Here is a 20,363-nt window from a genome sequence, read left to right as displayed (position 1 = left end):
GAGAGCAAAGCTCTGAAAATGCAGCTTCAAAGTCAGGCAATTTAAAAGTGAATTTGGCAAAAATTGTGCCCCTCTGAGGTTTTTAAACCCACCAGATTTTAACCTGCTCTGTGCCCTTGGCATTTACTCAGTTGTATGAGATGCCTCTCCACGTGCCTGGGGCGCTGGCTGGGGTTCCTAAGCTGCAGTTAGCAAGTGGGCCCAACATGATGCAACTGGACTTATTGCTTGACATATCTCCAGACCATGGAGGTGCTTTAAGTGAAAGCTTCCTAAATGACTCAGAAATGCTGTGGTAACCCAGGAGCCTACCTCACAAGCACATGCCTTCTCACTGTTTCTGAACGCACAGCCATGCTAACGAAAATATGCTGAGCTTGGCATGCAAGTGTTCACTCACCCCCAGGCATGCAGATGAACATGCCTGCATTCAGAAAACTCTCAGGTACAAACACCCATCCGTAAGCAGATCGAACTTGCACAGTAAGACAGTCACATCAGCTCAGAAAGCATGTTCATATTTCTCAGGTACACAACAACCCATGTGCCTCCATCCACAACCGTTCACAACACAAATACATATGAAATATGTGTGCTTACATACACACTCTCTTTCCCCCACACATGGATTTGTGCCTGTACACTCTCCCATGGATTTGTAGCCCACACACACAGGTATCCAAACACACTCAGGAACATACAGTACAACCAATGGAGTGCACAGACAAAGATCCACCCATGCACACTCACATATATCTTAACGAAGGTTTTGGTCTGGGAAACTCCTTTTCGAGAAACAAAAATAAATGTCAAAAGGGAAAAAAAACCAAAAAACAAAACACCAAAAACAGAGCATGGGGAACTGCACAAAAAAAAAACCAAGCTCATACCTACACACACACTGTGGAGGCTGACAACCAGTGTTCCACCCCTGCCCCCCAGCTACAGCTGTGGCAGCTCAGCACCTGCTGGGTTTGCTTCCCCCGAATGCAAATGTCAGATGAACTTCACAGGGAGTTCAGGCTCATGTGTCTGTGACCTGTGCTAGGAGTCTCCATCTTCCCTAACTGACCACAATGAAAACTGTCCCTTCCCTCCAAGAGCAGCACCTCCCAAGACCCTACCACAAACACTCTTCAGCTTCTAAAGGAGCTGGGCAGAAACATTTTACCTGCACCTGACCAGTCTAAACATCTCCTATTAGTGGAGTTGATTGGCATTTTAGGGTTTATTGTTTCTTTCCTTTTCAGACTCCAGGTCTCTTGGAACAAGACAAGACAGTGTACGGAAACACACGGCAGGGTTTGCTCAAACCCACAAACAGCAAGAAAGCAACAAGCTCCTGAGGAGGTGGGAGAAGTGTGTCTGATAAACTGCCTCACACTGCTTGGGAAGGTGACACCCGTCCGTCCAAGATGGGCTGCTACTTCCAGAGCCCATTTTCTACAGATGTAACATATCAATTGCTGCTAGCAGGAAGGGAATCTGACAGGACAAACCAACATACAAAACATTCTCTTATTCAATAAGGGTTACAAGTGCAAAGGGATTTCAGAACATTTCAGAACAAACTCCATCCATAGCTGCTGCTTATTTATCAGTGCATCAAAAGATTGTGCAAGTTTTTAGTAACAAACATTAGAAACTAGTAGCAAAGGACTTGCCTAGATAAAAAGAGAAGATTTAAACATGCCAGGTAACAAAAAGACGTGTGCAGAGATCTGTAAAACTGTATAGAAGGAAAGGATTCTTTAGAGGAAACAGGGGGAACCATATACAATGCTCTTCATAGCCCTTACTAAAAGAGTCAGGGCCACCCCTGCTGCCTCCTCAACTAAGACAGGAGATGGTTGGTTGGACAGACACATGTCTTTATTTTTCAATGACTTCTCTAACCAAAAACTGGATTCTGGGCCTTGGCTGAGATAAACTTGAATTTAGATAGGGAATGGAAAAGGGAGGGAGCCTTGTCAGTGGCAATTAAGCACACCACAATGGACAGCCCTGGAGACTGAAGATCAGAGCAATCAGGAGCAGCATGACCGTCTCGACAAGATGCTGAGAATGAATATGATTTATGCTGCTCAAATTTAGTGTCTGAGAGCTGGGTGTCTAGACAAACCCAACAAATCTAGACACTCACCAGCCACTGGATGGGCACCTCCAAAGAGCAATTAATTTCCCCTGTCACAGACATGTAAGGGGAGGCACCAGTGGGTCTGAGGAGAGCTGCATCTCTCCCCACCAACAGCAAGAGGAGGCCCTGCTGACTGTCCTTCTCTCACATCAAAGTGTCCTAACCCATGATGTAAAAAGTTCTTTAATTCATAGGGAATTATTGTGAATTTATTCAAAAGGATAAATGGATTTTCCCTGGATTTCTGCTCTATGATAGACTTCCATTTATCTATCAAAACGCAAGGATTTCCTTCCTTTCTGCTTGGAAGACTTTTGTATGGATTCAAATATATCAGTCAGGGAAGTCTTATTGATATTTAGTATGATTCATCTCCAGCTAACTGTACTTATTTCCTCCATTATCATGTACAGTTCTGTCTCTATGGATGAGAATTGAAATTTCCACAACCTGAAGGTTATTGCCAGGTTCCCTATTTAGTTTTCTTGTGACAAGTGTGGCAGAAAAAAGGCTTTTATTTCATTCTTAAAAATTAACAACTTCAACCAGCTGATAATTGTAACTTTTCTCTACAAAGTCAGCCTAATCCTAATATCTATCTAGTAAAAGGGTAACCAAAATAGTTTACAACATTCTGTGGGAAATGTTGTAAACAACTTTTTTGTGTCCAGAAAGCAGGACATTTAAGAGATATGAAATAAAAGTTCCTTTTCAGTTAGAAACTATTTTCCATTCTCTCAAAAAACAAGGAAAATAAACTAGTTTAAAAAAAAAAATTATTTATTCTAAATCAAAATGTTACAGCTTGAATAAGTGTCCCTGCTTCAGAATTAAAGAAAAAAAAAGAAAAAAGAAGTTGAACAAAAATTAATCTAGAACCAAGATACGAAAATATTTTATTTGGAAGTTTTTTCAAAGTGTTGCCTACATTCTTTCTCTAAACACAGCACTGAGTGAAAACTATGCTGTCACTTTTCTGCTTGCAATAGATTGCCTCTACAGTACACAACAATTCCAAGTTGTAATATTTATTCAGCAGCCACATAATTTTGAAAATTCATGACTAATTTGCTCTCCTTTAACATTTTTTACAGCAATTTTCCTTCAATATTTCTATTTGCCTGGCCTTTATAAGCTGGATATTTGAGTGCAATTTTTGTCTGTGCTCGTAAATCCATCATAGTCTTTCTTTTGGGAATCTCTGCGTTTCCTGCCTGTCCTTTGTCTATTTATCCTATAATTCTGTATCCATCCACCTCCAAGAAAATAGACAGAGGAAAACATTTGGCTGATGTGATTTATGTCTTGAACATCAGATGCTTATTTCAGTCTCCGTGGCTCACTCAATCCTTCACCTGTCTGCTGAGATGGGCACCAGTGGGGCCAATCAGTGTCAATTGTGCCAGTGGAATTTGAGAGATGGAGTAAATCAGGTTGCAAATCCCCAAAAAATGGGTTGGAACTCTAGTGCTTTATTTTTCTTTGGTATTTTGGCTTTGTTTTTATTTTATCTACCTTTTTTTTTTTTTTTTTTCAAATTAGAAACTGAACGTTAGGAGAAGGTTCCTCTAAACAGAGGTGATTTGGTTCTTATTTCTTTTGGAGGAAGCCTGAGTGAGGAGGCACAGGGAGTATTCCCAGTTTGGTTCCCGCAGTTCCACCTCGAAAGAACTGACCTTTATCTCTCTGTGGGGTGGAGAGTATTGAACTGCCATGGGAAGCAAAGCATAACACTGGGTAGACCAAAGTGCTGGCCTGGGACTATTCTAGCAGCTTCCCATGGCACAAATAGCCTTTTCACTTACACTCCACATTTCCCATCACTTTTCCTGCTATACAGTTTAATTCATGCCAGGCGGATTATGAAGGGAAGAAAATGATGCAACAGTCAAAAAAGTCCTTTAAGTCGTTCCAAAAATTAAAACAGAACCAAACCAAACAAAACGAAAAAAAAAAAAAGAAATATAAAAAATAAAGAGCTTCAAAACTAAACAAAAAGTTCTGAAAATAAACTCAAAAGAAAGGAGAAAGGGGGAGGGTAAAAAAAAAAAATAAAATAAAAAGAACCCGGGAAAGGCAAATGAATGTTAGAGCAGGCACGATCATGGACAGACGCCAGCTACTTACGTTCACCTCGGTGATTGCTATATCAACAATGCTACCCACAACAATCAAGGCGTCAAATGTATTCCATGCATCACAGAAATAGTGCTGCATGTGGCAGAGAAGCCAAGGAGAGAAAGAGAGAGAGAGAAAGGAAGGAAGGAAGAAGAAGAAGAAAGAATGAGAGAGAGAGAGGAGGGAGAGAAAGAGGGAAAGGGAGAAAAGAGGGGAAAAAAAGTAAAAAGTAAAATAAAATAAAATAAAATAAAAAAACGAAATGAAACAAAACAAAAGCATGAAAGAGGGAGAGAAGAGGAAAAAAATAAGAAAAGAAAGAGGTTACGTGGGCATATTAAATAGTCTCTTACCACTCTACAGTATTGGTTGCTCAAACCTCTGTAACATTTCACATGATGGAGGGTATCAACAAAAGCCTGGTTAGTCAGAAAGTTACACTCAAACATGTCTACCTTTTGGAGGGAAAAAAAGCACACACACCCCAAACTCTGTGCGCTTTCACCAGTCACAGCCTTGGGGTGAGCTATGACAAGTGAAAAAGAAGGAGGCATTTCCCCCCCTCCTTTTTTTTTCCCTGGGAGAAGGAGAAGGACGACGGCAAGTTCAATAAAAGCATGACTAGAGGGAAAAAAAACAGAAAACAAAAAGAGAGAGAAAAAAAGAGAGAAAGAGAGAAGGAACGGCAGAGGAGGAGGAGGTGGTGGTATCCTGGGGAGGGTAGAGTAATACTCACATTAGTTTCACTGAGAATGACGTCTATAATGCTGCCAATTACGATGAGGAAGTCAAAAACATTCCAAGGATCACTAAAGTAACCCTACATAAGGAAGGGGCAGGCAGGATGGGGATTAAAAAGGAATGTTAGACAGACAAAAACAGTTCAAAATTACCATTAGAATTACTGCCCTGAGACCTCAAGGGGTTTTCCTCTCAAGTCTACTTGTTGCGTCTCAAGCTGTAGCCCAGGCCTGGGTTCCCTGACTTGAGTGAGCAGCCCCCATCCAGCTAATGTGATGCCAGGGCAGTCACCCCTCCCCTCTGACTCTGAGACAGGGGCTGAAGGGAAGTCACAGAGATCATTTTGAGCATGGCTGCTCATAGGAGCCAGGCTTGCAGGACCAGCTCCTCCAGATATCTCGGTTTCTAGCAACACAGCACCCTTCCCCATTTGACTTAGATTCAGCTGGGGGAGAGTACAGGAATGGTGCCATATGGTTCTCTCAAAAAATGGATCCCCTTATGCCAGTGTGAGTATCAATCCACCAGTCCACGTTCCAGATGTAAGGCTCTGTCCACAGGGAACAGCTGGCTGCTGTGTCACGGTGGAGGAGAGGGCACAGTCGAGCTGGGAATATGTTATTTAAATCTCACCACAATGTGTATTATGACAATCATTAGCCTAACGTTTTCTATTACTAATGCTTTAGCTCTTGTCTTAAGAATACAGAGCAGGACTGGTATTTCTGTTACTCTGAAAGCACGTCTGCACCACAAAATGAGGGTGTGAATGTAGCCTGGCACATCCCAGCAGGAAGGGGTAAGAATGGGAGCAAAGCTGGCTTTAGCATGTGCTCAGAGAGAGACCTGTTGGTCCCTCATGTCAAAGATAGTGCTCCAGCAACACTGTCACATTAGCTGTCCAGGACAAGCCACAGCAGATCACTCCAGGGGCTATCTTAAACATCACATTGTCCTAAGCAGAGCTCAGGAGATGCTAATCAGCACTGCTTACTATCCCCATCTTGCATAATTTTTGGCTGGATAGGCTGTAAGGATACAGGATTCTTTTGAAAAAGGTTCTGTTCAGCCCAGAAGATGAACTTCTGTATGTAAACTTCCTGTACAATGTCACAAGCAAAGAAAATTTGTCTTCGCTCACTGAACACCTGTGCCAATCTCTTCCCCTTGTTCTGAAGTCTTTAAAGGAGGTAAACATACAGAATCCTCCATAGTCCTTTGGATTTGTGTTTGGTTTTGTTAGCATGGGCTAATCTGACCTCCCTGTTTCCCAGCTGCAGCATGTCTCCAGTGAGACTGAACCCGAGCTGCACTGTGACTACTATTCTTAGTCAAAGAGTCAGGTCATGGGTAAAGTGTGAGTCTGTGTTCCCAGGCAGTCTTGCAGAAAGCAAAAAGGAGAAAAGGAAAAAAAAAATTAAGAAAGAAAGAAAAAAAATTATCTCAGTACTGGCACTGTACAAAGTGAGGCTTGGGAACCTCAAATTACTGTGTGTTCAACCATCACATGGAGCAGGCACTGGTAAAAAGTGTCTTTCTAAGTGTTGAAACACTGCCTCCAGGACACTTTGAGACGCACAGTTATGAACAGCATTACACTTGGGGCAAGGAAAAAAAAAGAAAAGAAAAAGAAAAGATGAAGCAAAAAAAAAAAGCCACTGCCTGGCTGGTTTCACACCAGTGAAGGGAGCTGGTAGAGTGGACTTTGAAATCCTCTCCTCAAAACCAGAATAAAACCCCTTCATTCTGCAGCCTGTTCTTAGCAGTTCTACACTGGGAAGAGTAATCATCCTAGGGCTACACATTACTACACAATTAGCTACAACAGGGAGGAAGGAAATAGAAGCAAAAGCAAATTCAGAGAATATTATTATTCAGTGTCCAGCCTAGAAAATACACAACAAATATTAGAACGAATTCAGCGGTGATGTCCAGCATCATTAGCAATCAAAGGACCTGGAATAAAACTGTAATTAGACTTCACCAAGAGGAAGGGGAGGGAGAGAACAGCAGATTAAATTGTAGAGGCAAACGCATTTGGAATAAATAGAGGACAGACACAGATCATACAGAGTTACAAAAAGTGCCTTTGCAGCCTGATGCGACCTTGGCAAACAGTAAACTTGCAGGATCAAAGAACAGAGTAGAAGACAACAGACCCAATCCTTCTGCCCCTGTCCATGTGCACAGTCCTGCTGAAGGCAACAGCACTGTTCACATGTGTTCAATAGCATGGTTCTCTTTTATTTCCTCTCAAATGCATAGTTTAGGAATTATTAAGGATTTCAACAGTAATTTAAATGACTCAAAAAACCCCAGTCTGGTTTTGGGCAGCTACAAATATAAAGATCCAAAACATGTTGGTTGGGTTTTGCCCATGAAAATGATGACTTTTAATGATTTTTAAGTCTGTGGGTTTTTTGCTGTGATTGGCATCATACTGCAAAGCATGTTTTTGGTGTAACCAAATTCACAATTTCTTTTTACTGAGCAGCTTCTTTTGTAGAGCCCAATAGTCTTTGCTGCTCACAAAACCAGCATTTGCTGTTGATACAAAACCCAGGTGACAAGTAGCATCAATCCTGTCCTCAGATGACCACCAAAGCCAGTAAATTAAATATTGCTCCCAGCTGTAGTAATACAGCCTCACTGGATGCAATGACACTGCACTGACAGAGTTGGCACATCTCAGGAGAGATTCAGGCCTGGAAAGAAAAGGTCCCTTTTTCATTGCCATCAAAAAATAGCTGCTTTGGACCTTTGTGACACCATGATGTATCTGGAGTCACTCTGCTAACTTCAGTAGTGTTGCTTCAGATTTACATAGGAAGCTCTTTCTCCTAGGATGCTCTGCTGAGTCTCATCAGCCAGTTCCTTGCTTGAAAGTCATGGGCTTGTCTGCTCTGGAAGCCCAGAAAGAGCATTATCATGGCTGTAAGGTGAACTCAGAGAGCTCTTCCTCCTGTAGGAGTCTTCCAGAGAGGAACCATGGATATGAATGCAGTTTTACTCAACCCCACATCCAATATACCAGTGTTGAATTAAGGAAACACATGAATTTTAAAACCTTCCTTTCCTCCTCACCTGCTCCCTCTGTGTTTCAAACAGAAGGGTGAAAAACAGGAAGATATTATTTACAGTAAGAGAGCTCAAAGAAACAGAGAACACAGATGCTTCATTTGTGTGGAAAGGTAATGGGATCCTTCCTTGAAAAGCCAACCACCCTCCTTAGAGACATTTACCTATGAATGGCCATGTGGTTACTTAGCTTTGGCTCAGACCTCATAATCTTGTCAGGAGTTATGAGTACATATCAGGAGTGAACTACACCCCTTTGGGACTTGCCTCCTGTGACCTCAAAGGACCTCTTCAAGCCACATTCCTCACTGGAGTGTACCAGGGTGGCTAATGAAAGACAAGCTGAATGAAGAAAGAGCTTTCACTCTAATAAAGAGGTTGTATTTCCAAAATATTTTTCCCACCAGAAAGTTCTGTATACTTTTCCCAAGAGGGTGGAGGTCTGACTGGAAATGAATTGATGGCACTGTTTGTTTTTGCAGTACAGGAATTTAGAGTGTAATACCATATTTTACCCTTAAAGGGAGATGCTTGACCCTGATTTAGCTGTATAATTGCATGCCACATAATGGCATCCTCAGGGGTTTATTGGTGAATGGTAGTCACCCTCTCTTGTGGGATGTCTTTGGAGATCCATGAAGCTTTTGGGGAGAAAAGAGGACAGAGAGAGACCAGGAGGATTGGATTGAATATTCAGAAAGCATGAAATAGCCCCACCAGAAGAGCATATTTTTTCCCCACTTTTTTTCCCCCCAAAGGTAGCAAATGATAGTGTATCACCATATGATCAATAAATTAATGAAAGACCGAGCATAAATATGCAGTAGCTGACTGGAATGGAATCTCATTTGTGCAAGAGGAGCAGACATTGTAACATTTCAGAATGAGTATGCCAATCATTTTTAGGTCTCCTAGTTGCTGAGATGATCTATCAAAGAAGCTAAGGTTTATTTTGGTACTTATGGAGGCATTGAAATCTCTGGACACCATTTCTGTTATTTTTTTTGTGAATATGAGATCCTAAATTTAGTATCTAAGAAGCCTCAACAATAGCAGGGAAAATTGCCCACTGGAGTCTACCTGAAGCTCAGAGTCACCTGGGGCCCATAATAAGAGTATGTGGTAGCTGAAGTGCTGTGCATCCACACTGAAGCAGAGAAATCCTCAGGGGAATGGTGCTGTTGAGTCATGGTATCAGTTGGTTTTGAGCATCCAGCCTGTGGGATCTGCAGGGCCACTTGTGTGTTAACTGATGTGTAGTTATTTATCTGCTCAGTCCCAGGTTTTCATTTCTGTCTCTTACGAAGTGGCTGCCAAAATTTAACAAAACCCTCTGAGAAAAAAGTCTCTAAAGATGAAGGGCACAGCAAGGTCAAGACTATTCACTGGGCGGGATCTGAATGTGGGTCAGATGGTCCCCAGTGGAAGATGATGTTGCAATGTTATAGGAAAAAAGGGACAGACATGCATGCATGTATGTATTTATGACACAGAAATGAAGCATTGAGGAGGAGAAACTAAGACATACAGAAAACTATGCAGCCTAAAAGGAAAGCAAACTACAGGAGAACCTTGCTACCACTTATCTGAAATAACCCTGCATGCTAAAACAACAAAAAGAAACATCAGTCTTAATCAGATGGAAAAAGTATATAGGAAGGAGAGGAAAGGAGAGGAAGGGGCTGATACCCTGGTATACCATATGATTTCCTAGTGAAGTTTTCCTGCTGATTGCAAAGGGCACCAAAGCAGACTTTGCTGGTGATTTGCAAAATGACATGAACTGCTAGTTTGGTTGATGGTTGGTTAGTATGTGAATTTGTATCTGAAAATGCGGCAGGCTATTTGAAGCTGTGAGAGTCAGTTCTCAGACTTCATCAAAACAGGCTTTTCCTGAAAGTATTTTTGCAAAAGAGGCAGTTTCATCACAAAACAGTATAGAATCAAGTGACATTTACACACTACCATGACTCTTGGCACAACCTCTCACAGCAGATTTGAGGGATTTGCATGTATCCTAACATGCAAAACAATCTTATAAAGCTACAATAGCTCCTGACACCGAACAGAGATGTGTGTCAGATGCAAATTCTGTTATGCTAAAATACCATTTAGCCATAACAGCAATCAGGGAGATTAGCAGAACCTAATAGAGAAGGAATAAAGTGGAGGGTGCAGCTGCTTGGAGCTCCTGACAGGCTGCAGGAAAACAGCATCTATTTGCATACTATCTATCATCTCTTATCCACTGATGGATTAATTCTGAGGCATAGAGTCCCTGCAATTCACCTACCAGTTACTGTAATGAGTCACTGCTGCAGGGAATTAAACAAGGCCCCCCTGTACTCTGTCAAATCTTTCTGTAGACAGGGAAAGAGAAGAGGAGCTTTTCATCTCTTTAGACTGTTCTGAAGAAACTTCACATCTCTCTGCTTATTCCATAAGAAAACAAGACCAACTTGCAGACTGACCAAAGTAGATGCTCAAAAACGTTGATATTTTCCTTTGTCCTCCCCCATTCTTTTTCATGCTCTCTCTCACAATGAGGACATTGGTGAAAGCAGACAGGTGTCCCCTGAGGTCTGAGGGCCTGCTCGAATATCCTGAACACAGAAGGAATGGAGTTGGAGGACCTGAGTGGCCCTGTGATCTGGAAAAAGATCTCAAATGGTTATTTCTAGGTCACTGTGAGAAAACTGAGGTATCTTGTTACTGACCACCTTGAAGTGGACACGTTCTGATTATTGTTTGAGATCCTGCAGGTCCTAAAGCAAACTATGGGTCTCACCTCTGCTTCTGGTGAACAAATATCTCCATCACAGGAAAAAACCCCACTGCCTGAACCAAGGTCCCCAAGCCACCATTTGACAAATCTCAACATTTATGGAGGCTGGAACTATAGAATCTCTTGTGTCAAAACTGACCCTTTTTTATGGTCTCCACGCCTACTGATAACTGACAACGTTGGGGGGGTCATGCCTAGAAAAGAGTGTATCATATCTGATCTGTCAACTGAGATTTTCATTTCCAGACCTTGCAACCCAGTTCATTTCACCAGAATTGTATTTTCTAGATGGTCCCATGAGTCCCTCCATGCTCATCTACAAAGACTCATAGAATGGTATGAGTTGGAAGGGACCTTAGAGATCCCACTAGATCAGGCTGCTCAAAGCCTCATCCTGCCTGGCCTTGATCACTTCCAGAGCTGGAGCATCCATAACTTCTCTGGGCAACCTGTGCTAGTGCCTCACCACCCCCATTATAAAGAATTTCTTCCCAATACCTCATCTAACCCTACTCTCTCTCACTCTAAAGCCATTCCCCCTTGTCCTGATACTACACAAACTTGTAAAAAGACCCTCTCCAGCCTCCTTGTAGGCTCCCTTAAGTTCTGGAAGTGGTAGCACTTGGTGGCACAGTTATCTTACATCTCTCTGTACTTCATTTACTGTGAAGTGGCTGGTAGTGCACAAGCTCTCAGCCATGGGGAAGGCTTGAAGTGAAACATTATGGTCCCAGGTCCTCCAAAGGCTGGGAAAGAAGCACGGCAAAGACAATATGGAAACATTTATTATGAAAGCATCTATTAGACATAGCAAAGACTGTGCTTCAAGGCAACATGCTGAGAAGGCCTGAGGAAATCATAACAGTAAAACATCCTGAAGCTGGATGATTCAACCAGTTGATCCCGATGTAATTTTTTGGCCTGGATTGGTTTTAGTTGCATCTGAAGGAAGGGTGAGTAATGCCTCAGAACAATAATGCCTAAGGCCACTGATATAAATGCATGAAAATGGAGGCAGAATAACAGGAAGCTCTCTTATAAATTTTGCTGTCTACTTATAAGATAAGATAAGCATTCTTGACCTTCCTACAGGCGTATTGTGGCACAGCAATACCCTACGAGGGATTGGGCCCTCTTCTTCATGAACAGTAAGCACATTGCTATCATTTAACAATTACTGCCCTTCAGTCAGAAACCAGACTTGTTCCCAGCAAAGAGAAACAAAATCAGCACCAGTTTTACCGGAAAGACTGAAGTGAATGTGATGGCTTGCTATGTCTGAACTGATCGCTTATCACAGAATGCATTCCATGAGAATTTTGCTGTCAAATTCCATTTTGAAGAAGCTGCAAATGCTTTCAATTTCCAAAGACTTTGGAAGGTCTAGCAAAGCATGTTTTGATGAGAGCCAACAAATAACTCTTGAAGGCAACAAACCAAAACAGCAATGTGAAACAGTCCTGTGAAAAGAGCAAAAGGATGGGCTTGGCTGCTTAAGATACTCTGTCTTCTAAATTTGGACTGACACCCCAGCCCAGGGAAGAATGATTCAAAAGAAGTAAAACTCAACCTATCAGAAAAGAAGTGAGACATTTTCAGAGTGAAGAGTCACTTAATGTTGTGGCAAGATGAGATAGTGGCAAGTAATGGGTGAAGAAACATTCTGAATATGGGGCAGGACTTGGAATATCTTCCCTGTGTCCGTATGCAGCATGGGAAAAGGCTGTGGACTGCTCTGACATGGTTTGCTGCATGTATAGTGCATACTGACTGGCAGAAAGACAGAATGTTGAAGAAACAGGGCAGTAGGTACGAGCAATAGGTTTTTGCATATTTTCTTTTTTTTTTTGTAAGTTATCTCCATTTTCATAAAAGGCTGAATTTTATATGGATTGGAGTAGTTAATAAAATGATGCTAATTATTATTTTATTTCACCCATCAATCATAACTTTCCAAATGAGGATGGTTACTCTCATTTTACTCTTGGGGAAGCAGAAATGTAGAAAACTCACGTCTCCAAGGTCTACAAAAAAACTGAAGTCTCCAAATCATGATAGAGAAATCAACTCTCTCAGACTTCAGTCAGGTGATCATTTGTCATAGAAATGTCACTTTCTAACATGATGAACAGCTCTTAACAGGCGCTGTCTCACAGTCTGTATTCTGGTATCGTTCCTCTCTGAAGATTCACATCTGTGAGAACTTTTTGACCCTTCAAAACAACCTCACACAAAGTGATAGAGGGTTGGGATTTTTTGTCTGAGAGTGAGAGCAAGTCACTTTTCCCTGGAACTGTTCCCTTTACATGCTGTTGCTGACACTGCTGATGCTGTTGTGAATGAGACCCCGGTTCACCATCCCACTGGGCTTTCAAGACTGTGCGAATAATTTTCTGTATTAAATAATTAAGTGCAATAGCTAATACAGCGCTTCCCACACCGTTGCATTGTGCAGTCATATAATTATTTTGGATCATTTATAATGACATTAAAACCCCCAAGTGCCAGACTGAAAATTCATCTGTCATAATGTTGCAGCAATATGCAAATTCTCTGGGTACATGTGCTGTGAAGGAAAAGGTCCTCTATCATTGAAGCTCTTATACAGCTCCTCTAACAGCCTTTTCTGTCTACTGAATTCTCCACTGATCCTCCAGAAACCCTGGTTGATCAGGGTTAGATATTTCACACATTCTCTATAGTAATTAGAGGATCTCTTTGTGTGCAGAGAATTGCTGGCCTTGTCCTCCAAGAAAGAGAAGATCCTACATTTAAACCACAAAGGTAACATGGGAAGCAGCAGATCAAACAGCCTTTCTGTCCCTCACCAGCTGTTTCTGTTTCCACATGAAATGACAAGATTTTTTTCATGAAGAAGGAAGTTTGCTCTGCATACTCATTTCATTCTTGGCCTCTTTCTGGGGGCACCGATAAAGAAACCAAACGAGATCCACTCTGCTCATGCCTTTCTGCCAGATACATTTTCCACAACAAAATGGGAGAGAGACTAGTATACTTCATACAGGATGCCAACCAGGCATGTCAGGATGTTGACAAGGAAGACTTTGATGCTTCCTGACCCAGATTCACGTAGATGTATGAGCTAGGATTTACAGTGGAAGTTTCATTTCTCATCATCCGCCTTGTTTCTTGTGTTACATTCACCTACCAAGTGTTTTTCACACTGTATGACTTGCTTAGGTGGAGTCACGCCTATGCCATCTCAGAATATAAGCATATGCACAATAGAAAAACTTTAGTCTGGCACTACTTTCTTCTCCTTTAAAGTGTTTGGAATGACCAGATTTCCCCTCCCACGCACGCTCAGGAGCTGGTGAGGAGCTCAGTGAAATCTAGAAGCCATCAAAGAGGATTCCCAGTGCTTTCACATGATAGAGAAGGCAGTTATCTGCTTGGTAACTCCTCATTTGTGGCAACCATTGCTAAATCAACCCCATGCCTGGGCATTTTATTGCAAATTTTATTTTTCTGTATTAACTGAAAGATTTGTTGTTAGAGGCTCTACTTGATGGGCCAACACTGAAACACCAGGATTTGGTTCCTCTTCCTTTAAATATCACTGCCTTGCAACCTGTTGGCAGCACAGATTCCTGAGTAGTTTCTATTTAACGCCTGGAATAACAAAACCAGCTGCTTTGACCCTTGGCTAGTGGGGTGTCCTTCCATGTTCTGTGAGAAAGCCTCAAAGCTGAGCTGCTGTGAGACTGCTGTGGCACAGACTGTGTTACAAGAGGCTCAGTTGCTTTCTTAGCCTCTGTTTTCCTTCCTTTTCCCAGGCACATGGGCAGATAGAAATTCTGTCAGGCAAGCAGCATCCAGGAGCAAGTCTACCTGATGACTGTGGCAACCCATCTGTGCCAAACCCACTGGTGGGTCATCCTGGATGACCTGGTCATCCTTGTCCAAAATAATTATTCCAAGCATTTCTTCACACCAAAGTCACCTAAACATGCTGCTCTGACACACAGTAGTTCTAGTATATAATTTTTCAGAAAGGGTTTGAAAAGAGACTCATTCTTCCTCCCAGACCTGTGGACATGAGAGAGAATATGGTCAAGTCTCCACATGATATGTATGCGATGCAAAATGCATGAAACTCCTCACAGACAGGTAATCATAGTAAAGAGAAAGCAGAGGAGTGACTAATGAAGGGTTAAGACTTTTTTTCCCCCTTTTCTCAATTTATTTCCAAAACCCTTGAGGCTGATTCAGCAATTTCTTGAGCCTTAGACTGACTGCACACATGCAATGCAGTGTCTGGTTGGGCTCTACAAAGATCTCAGGGATTTCTGGTCCTATGGCTGCAGCTGGGCTTCTTGGAGCAGCTGAGATTAATTCCAACTGGGATACTGGTTGTATGGAAGATCCGGAGAAACACAGAAGATATTCAGACTTCATCCAGAACAAAATTTGAGGTGAGAAAGGAAAGCCTTTCTCTGGGGTAACATGCTGATGCATTTTGTAAGGTAGCTGAGATTAACCCACAGAAGTAGAGAAATGTATTGTGCTTAACTTTTATTGCAAATTATTCTGATGAGACAGTACACAGGGAGGCTTTGTGGCTGAGGTACTAATGTGTTTGAACATGGAGACCTGGGATGTCTGCCAGGGAACTTCTATAAAATGTAGAAGCACAAGAAGATGTTCATTAGCTTAAAAGCTATGGATTTTAATTCCGTTTTTAATTTTCTAAAAATCCTTTCTCATGTTTACTTTCAGCCTTGTTTCTGTTTTTCTTATCCTTGCATCACTTTTTGTCGAATCATTTCGTCCTCCATTTTATTAATACTTTCTTCTTTCAAGGTCTTCCATTTGTTTTTTTTCTTTCTGCCTTTAAGGATATTCTGTCCATTCCCACTCTCCATTATCTTTGTATGGTTTTTCCTCCTCCACAGGTTCGGTTTTATTCTGTTTTCCTCCTATAGCTGTTCCTTCCTGTCTAGTTCTCTCACTTTCTTCAGTTCACACACTCTCTTACCTGACCCATTACTACTTCTCTCCATGCTCACTATTTCTTACCCAAGTCAAGCAGAGCTCAATCTTCTTCATTGTTGAATGATGTATATTATTGCCCATCCACAGGTGTTGAAATACATCAGTTTTCTCACTGCTTCTTTTGCCTTTTAAAAGACTTTTTCCACCCCAAGCCAGTGGGGTGGTTGGAGATGGTCCTTCCTATTGCAACTGGGTAGATGACTCAGTCATCAAATACTGCACATTTAGATGCAGCCCCTCCAAACCAAAAAAGGTAATACTAAAGCTGAGGAGAGGAAACAATTAGGTGACCACCAGACTAAAGAACCTGCCAAAACCAGCAAAGAAAATCTGCAAAGGAAGAGCCATTTGACAACCATCACATTTGTCCACACAGCATTGTGTGGCCAAACTCCATGAAAGGGAGGCAGATGGGCTCACAAATACATTTACACAACTTAAACTATTAATTTAAACCACCATACTTCAGCCCAGAGCATGTGATTTTTAACTAAATGTGATTCCTATGTCTGTTGGATGCAGCCAAAGTGTTTTTTGGCACTGAGCAAAAGACCACTCAATTGTAACCAGCTTTCCTGACATTTATTATCACTGCAGAATGTCTTTACTTTGCTTTCTCTGCATAAACTGGAGGAATAAAACACTGAGATGAGCGATGCCAGAGCAGCATCCTAAGCTATACTGGTGTTTCTAAAGGTACTAGAATGAAGAAATACAAAAAATATTAGATTTCCAAAATTAACCAACATTGTTTCTGTGGTGCAAGGGGATAGCATGGATTTAAATTTCAGTTTGTGAAAATCCTGAAGCCTCTATCCCAACCAAGTAATAACAGATTATGGTTTTGGTGAGAAGGAAGAATGCAAGTGGTATGAAGCAGTCAGTGTGACTTGAGGAGAGACTGCTCAAAGATCTGTTTATAGGCATAAATGTACAAAAAATGTAGTGGTAAAAAGAGAACAAAAACAGATGAGTCATTTTGCAGGTTTGAGAAGAGATATCTGTACATCAAATGCATGATAAATGCTGACTGAGAGGAGCTTAAAGAGGAATAAAGAAGGGCAAATACAGCAGGGGAGAAAGAAACACTGAGGACACATAGATCCATCAGTAAGTGAAGACTAAGAAATAACCATGGGTGGCACTTATGGCTTCCACTACTCAGAGGGTCACAGCTCTTCCTTGGATCACATGGGATTATATGCCTTGGGCTGAATGCGAAACTTGTTTTAAACAGTGCACTAAGTCTGAACTCTGCTACACAAAAATGACATTTAAGAATGGCAAGAATTCACAGTAAAGTAGCAGTGATAAATGAGGGAGCGAGCTAACTATCTGAGGCAGGACAGATGGCGTTGTTACAGGCTGCTTTACAAGTAACATCCATAAACACCCAGGGAAGAAAGGTGCTGACAGTGTCTGCTAAATGGAATAGACTTGTGATCTGTAGTCTTTCTGATAGTCATAATTCCATGGAGGAAATCCCCAAGATTCCCTTTCCACACACAGACACAGATTTGACAAAATATATGAACATGTGGTTTACTTTATGCATGGCAGTACTTTCACAGATGTGTCTTCCCTGGTTTGAGATGACAGTAGAAAATTTATAGCTCTCGGATTAGTGGTCGTGCCCTAGCTAATAAGGGGACAGATGAAATGTTTCCTGAAAGAAAAAGTATACGTGGTTCATCAGTAAAACAGCCCATTCCAGGGAGCTGGAAAGATCTGAAATTCCTAGAGGAATATCCATCCTCACATTAGCATGTACATTGACAGATGGCGCAGCTTCATATGAATAGGAATTTTAAGTTGCTGTCTTTGACTTGAAAAGATAAACCCCAGGCAGGTTTTGTAGAGCAGCTGGCCCTTCATGGACTGGTGCTTGTGGGGATTTCTTCTTTAAGAAGCCAGGACAGTGGTAGCTGTGAGCACCCCAGGCAGCACAGCACCTCATTCCCTTTAGTAGTTTTCTCGGGAAAAAGCACGAAGCAGCAGCAGCAGATTTCTCCATGCAGGAACTGGAAAATAGCTCACCAGACTGGTTGGAGAATATATAAAATTAGAAAAACAAAGCAGCAAAAGGCCTTGGCTCAACAGCGTTACTTTTAGCTTGTCTGTCTCTTTGAAGTAACTAGTCTTGAATCACTTTATGAGCGTGAGCCAAGACAAACACTGAGGTCCATTTGGGAGTTTTGCTTCAGAGCAGCATATTAATACTCTGTAAGGAGATGCAGGGCATGTAGTGGATGTTTTCTTTATCAACAGCCCTAATCATCCCAAATGCTCACCCTCCTGACAACACCGCATCAGACATGGATGAGTTGTCTTACACAGCGCTTAATCCTGCAAAAAAAATGGGGCAACTGATCCTCACCACCAGAAAAAGTGTCACACAGAAACACAGGGGCTTTCAAGAAGCTGTCCTGGCATGCACTATCTATACCACAGCAGCAGCTGCTCCAGTACCCCTCTTCTCTATAGCCTCCCTGGAGACTAAGCAAACCAAAACACTGCTCACAGAGCAAGGCCATTCAAAAGGACAACTATAAAAGGGACTTGCTGACTAGAGCAACCGTTCTCAGCAGTAACAGTATGTTTAGTTAGGAAAGCCCTTGTCTTTCTACCCCTTCACATATTTTCTGTAAGTGTTAGGAGACAAGCACTGACTTGGACTTGGCTCCTTATTCCTACAGCTGGCCTTTCAATAAGTAAAGCCTTGCTCTTACCACAAGAACTAGTTGCAGGCCTGGATTATCCACGCAGGCATGTATGTGATCCTGCTTATTATCTGTGCAACTGATTGTGTTTGCTTTTTTTTTCACCTTTACTATCAAGAGTAGCAAATAAGGACACCTCTCCTCACAGAAACAAGTGAAGAAATAAAAAATACAGCCAAAAAATCCATTCAGTCAGAGACAGCATGCCATCTTTTCCATTGCTATGCATGTAACACTGGAGTGCATTGTATTTAGTGGAATTTGGCAGTGGTAGGTTAACAGTTGGACTTGATGATCTTGAAGGTCATTTCCAACCCAAATAAATCCATGAGTCTACAATAGTGAAGGCCACACCATGGACTGCAGCAGGAACTCTGCATATTAGGCTTCCCCCAGAGCTGTTCTGCATGGGCACATCCCTGTGGTGACTATGGTTAAGAAGGTAGCGTGATAGCAGAGCTGAGTACCTCAGGGATCTGTCCTAGTTCCCTTTCCAGTTCTCCCTGGTAAAGGTATGAATAAGCAGCAGCTTGTTCCACCTTGTGCCGATGGAGAAAACCTTATCCTCTGTTGACGCTGCAGACCATTTGTTCCAAGGTGCCTTTAGGAAGTGACTGTGCAATGGAGAGCTCTGTGGCAGCTGCTTCAGAGCCACAAGTCAGATCCTGCTTTGCTTGCTGGGTTTGAAGGTTAGCTGCAGTACCCACTGCGGGGATAAGCACCAAAAAAAATGCAGAAAACAGACTGAATGTTGCCAGCTTCAATTCTCTGCTCAGTTCTGTTCTGCCACATTCTCCTGAGGCTTGTCACTAGAACACAACACCTTCAGCTAACCAAGTTTCTTGCTTTCTTGCTGTCAGTCATAAATCTCACAGCTCTTTTATTTTAGGGTACTCTTCAGATAGAAAAGAGTGATGTTTGGGCACATATTCAAAATGAGACAAAGCAGCTTAAACAAAGGCTGGTTTGTGTTTTACTGCTCAGGAAATGACAGACAAATCTGTCTTCAGCAGAGATCTGATGAGCATTTAATCTTGCCATTTCTCATCTGGGAAACACTAATATCACTCAGCATCTCACTTCTTTGTTGAGGGGACTTGGTTGGTTAGAGGGGAGAGGATGATGGCTGTGCTTTACATATGTTCACCCAGGTGACAATGGAAATCCTTTTGGACTTTTCCAGCTGCTGTTCCTAGGCACAGCCTCCATCTGCAAATGTAGTTTGTTTTTTGTACCTTGAGTGATAGGAGAACACAAGGTCTGGCCAAGCAGAAAACTGAGGTAGCTACTTTCTACATGCTGGGAGACTCCTACTTCAGAACACATTCTAGGCAACTCCAGCTTCAATCCCAGTGTGCAACCTGAAGAAAAGCAGATTGTGTGCACCAATGTTGGTGCACATCAGTCCAAGTGGTCATCTGGGAGAGGGGGTTGCCTTCTTTGGAGAGCAGGTTGGGTCAATATGGAGCAGGGAATGAAGGCTGCAGGCCAAATCCTTGTACTGAACAGACAATGGCAAGTTGAACAAGGAATTTGGAGCTTCCAAACCTGAGTCACTGAATTAGTACTCAACATAATCCAGTGTGAATATACTGCTGGAGGCAAGCCTTTTGGCTGCACTAGTTGCTTTCACAAGTTCATTCCTATTTTTCTTTCCTGGAAATCCTTTGGTTCCATTTTAAAAATTTTGGTGATTTTCCTTAAGGTATTTAATTAAAATAGTGGTATAAGAGCTAGCACTACCTTTGGCAGACAGGCCAGACCAGGA

The 20,363-nt window shown here is 42.0% G+C and overlaps 1 protein-coding gene across 2 annotated transcripts in view; it reads right to left on the bottom strand.

Annotated features, from left to right (window-relative positions):
* CACNA1C (calcium voltage-gated channel subunit alpha1 C) overlaps positions 1–20,363 on the bottom strand; it is a 476,564-nt gene that overhangs the window by 51,564 nt on the left and 404,637 nt on the right. Inside the window, exons 31-32 of one of the 2 annotated variants that reach the window (XM_051784889.1) lie at positions 4,992–5,075; positions 4,265–4,348 (exon numbers count right to left, since the gene is read on the bottom strand). In XM_051784889.1, coding sequence (XP_051640849.1) covers positions 4,265–4,348; positions 4,992–5,075 — 168 coding nt within the window. The remainder of the gene's footprint in view (positions 1–4,264; positions 4,349–4,991; positions 5,076–20,363) is intronic. The other variant, XM_051784890.1, reaches the window with a different exon arrangement.

The sequence above is a fragment of the Manacus candei genome, unplaced genomic scaffold (assembly GCF_025592945.1).
Source record: "Manacus candei isolate 608988 ecotype Guabito, Panama unplaced genomic scaffold, ASM2559294v1 h1tg000018l, whole genome shotgun sequence".
Lineage (NCBI taxonomy): Eukaryota > Metazoa > Chordata > Aves > Passeriformes > Pipridae > Manacus > Manacus candei.
The sequence above is the reverse complement of the archived record's forward strand: the minus strand, read 5'-3'. Positions and strand labels throughout refer to the sequence as shown.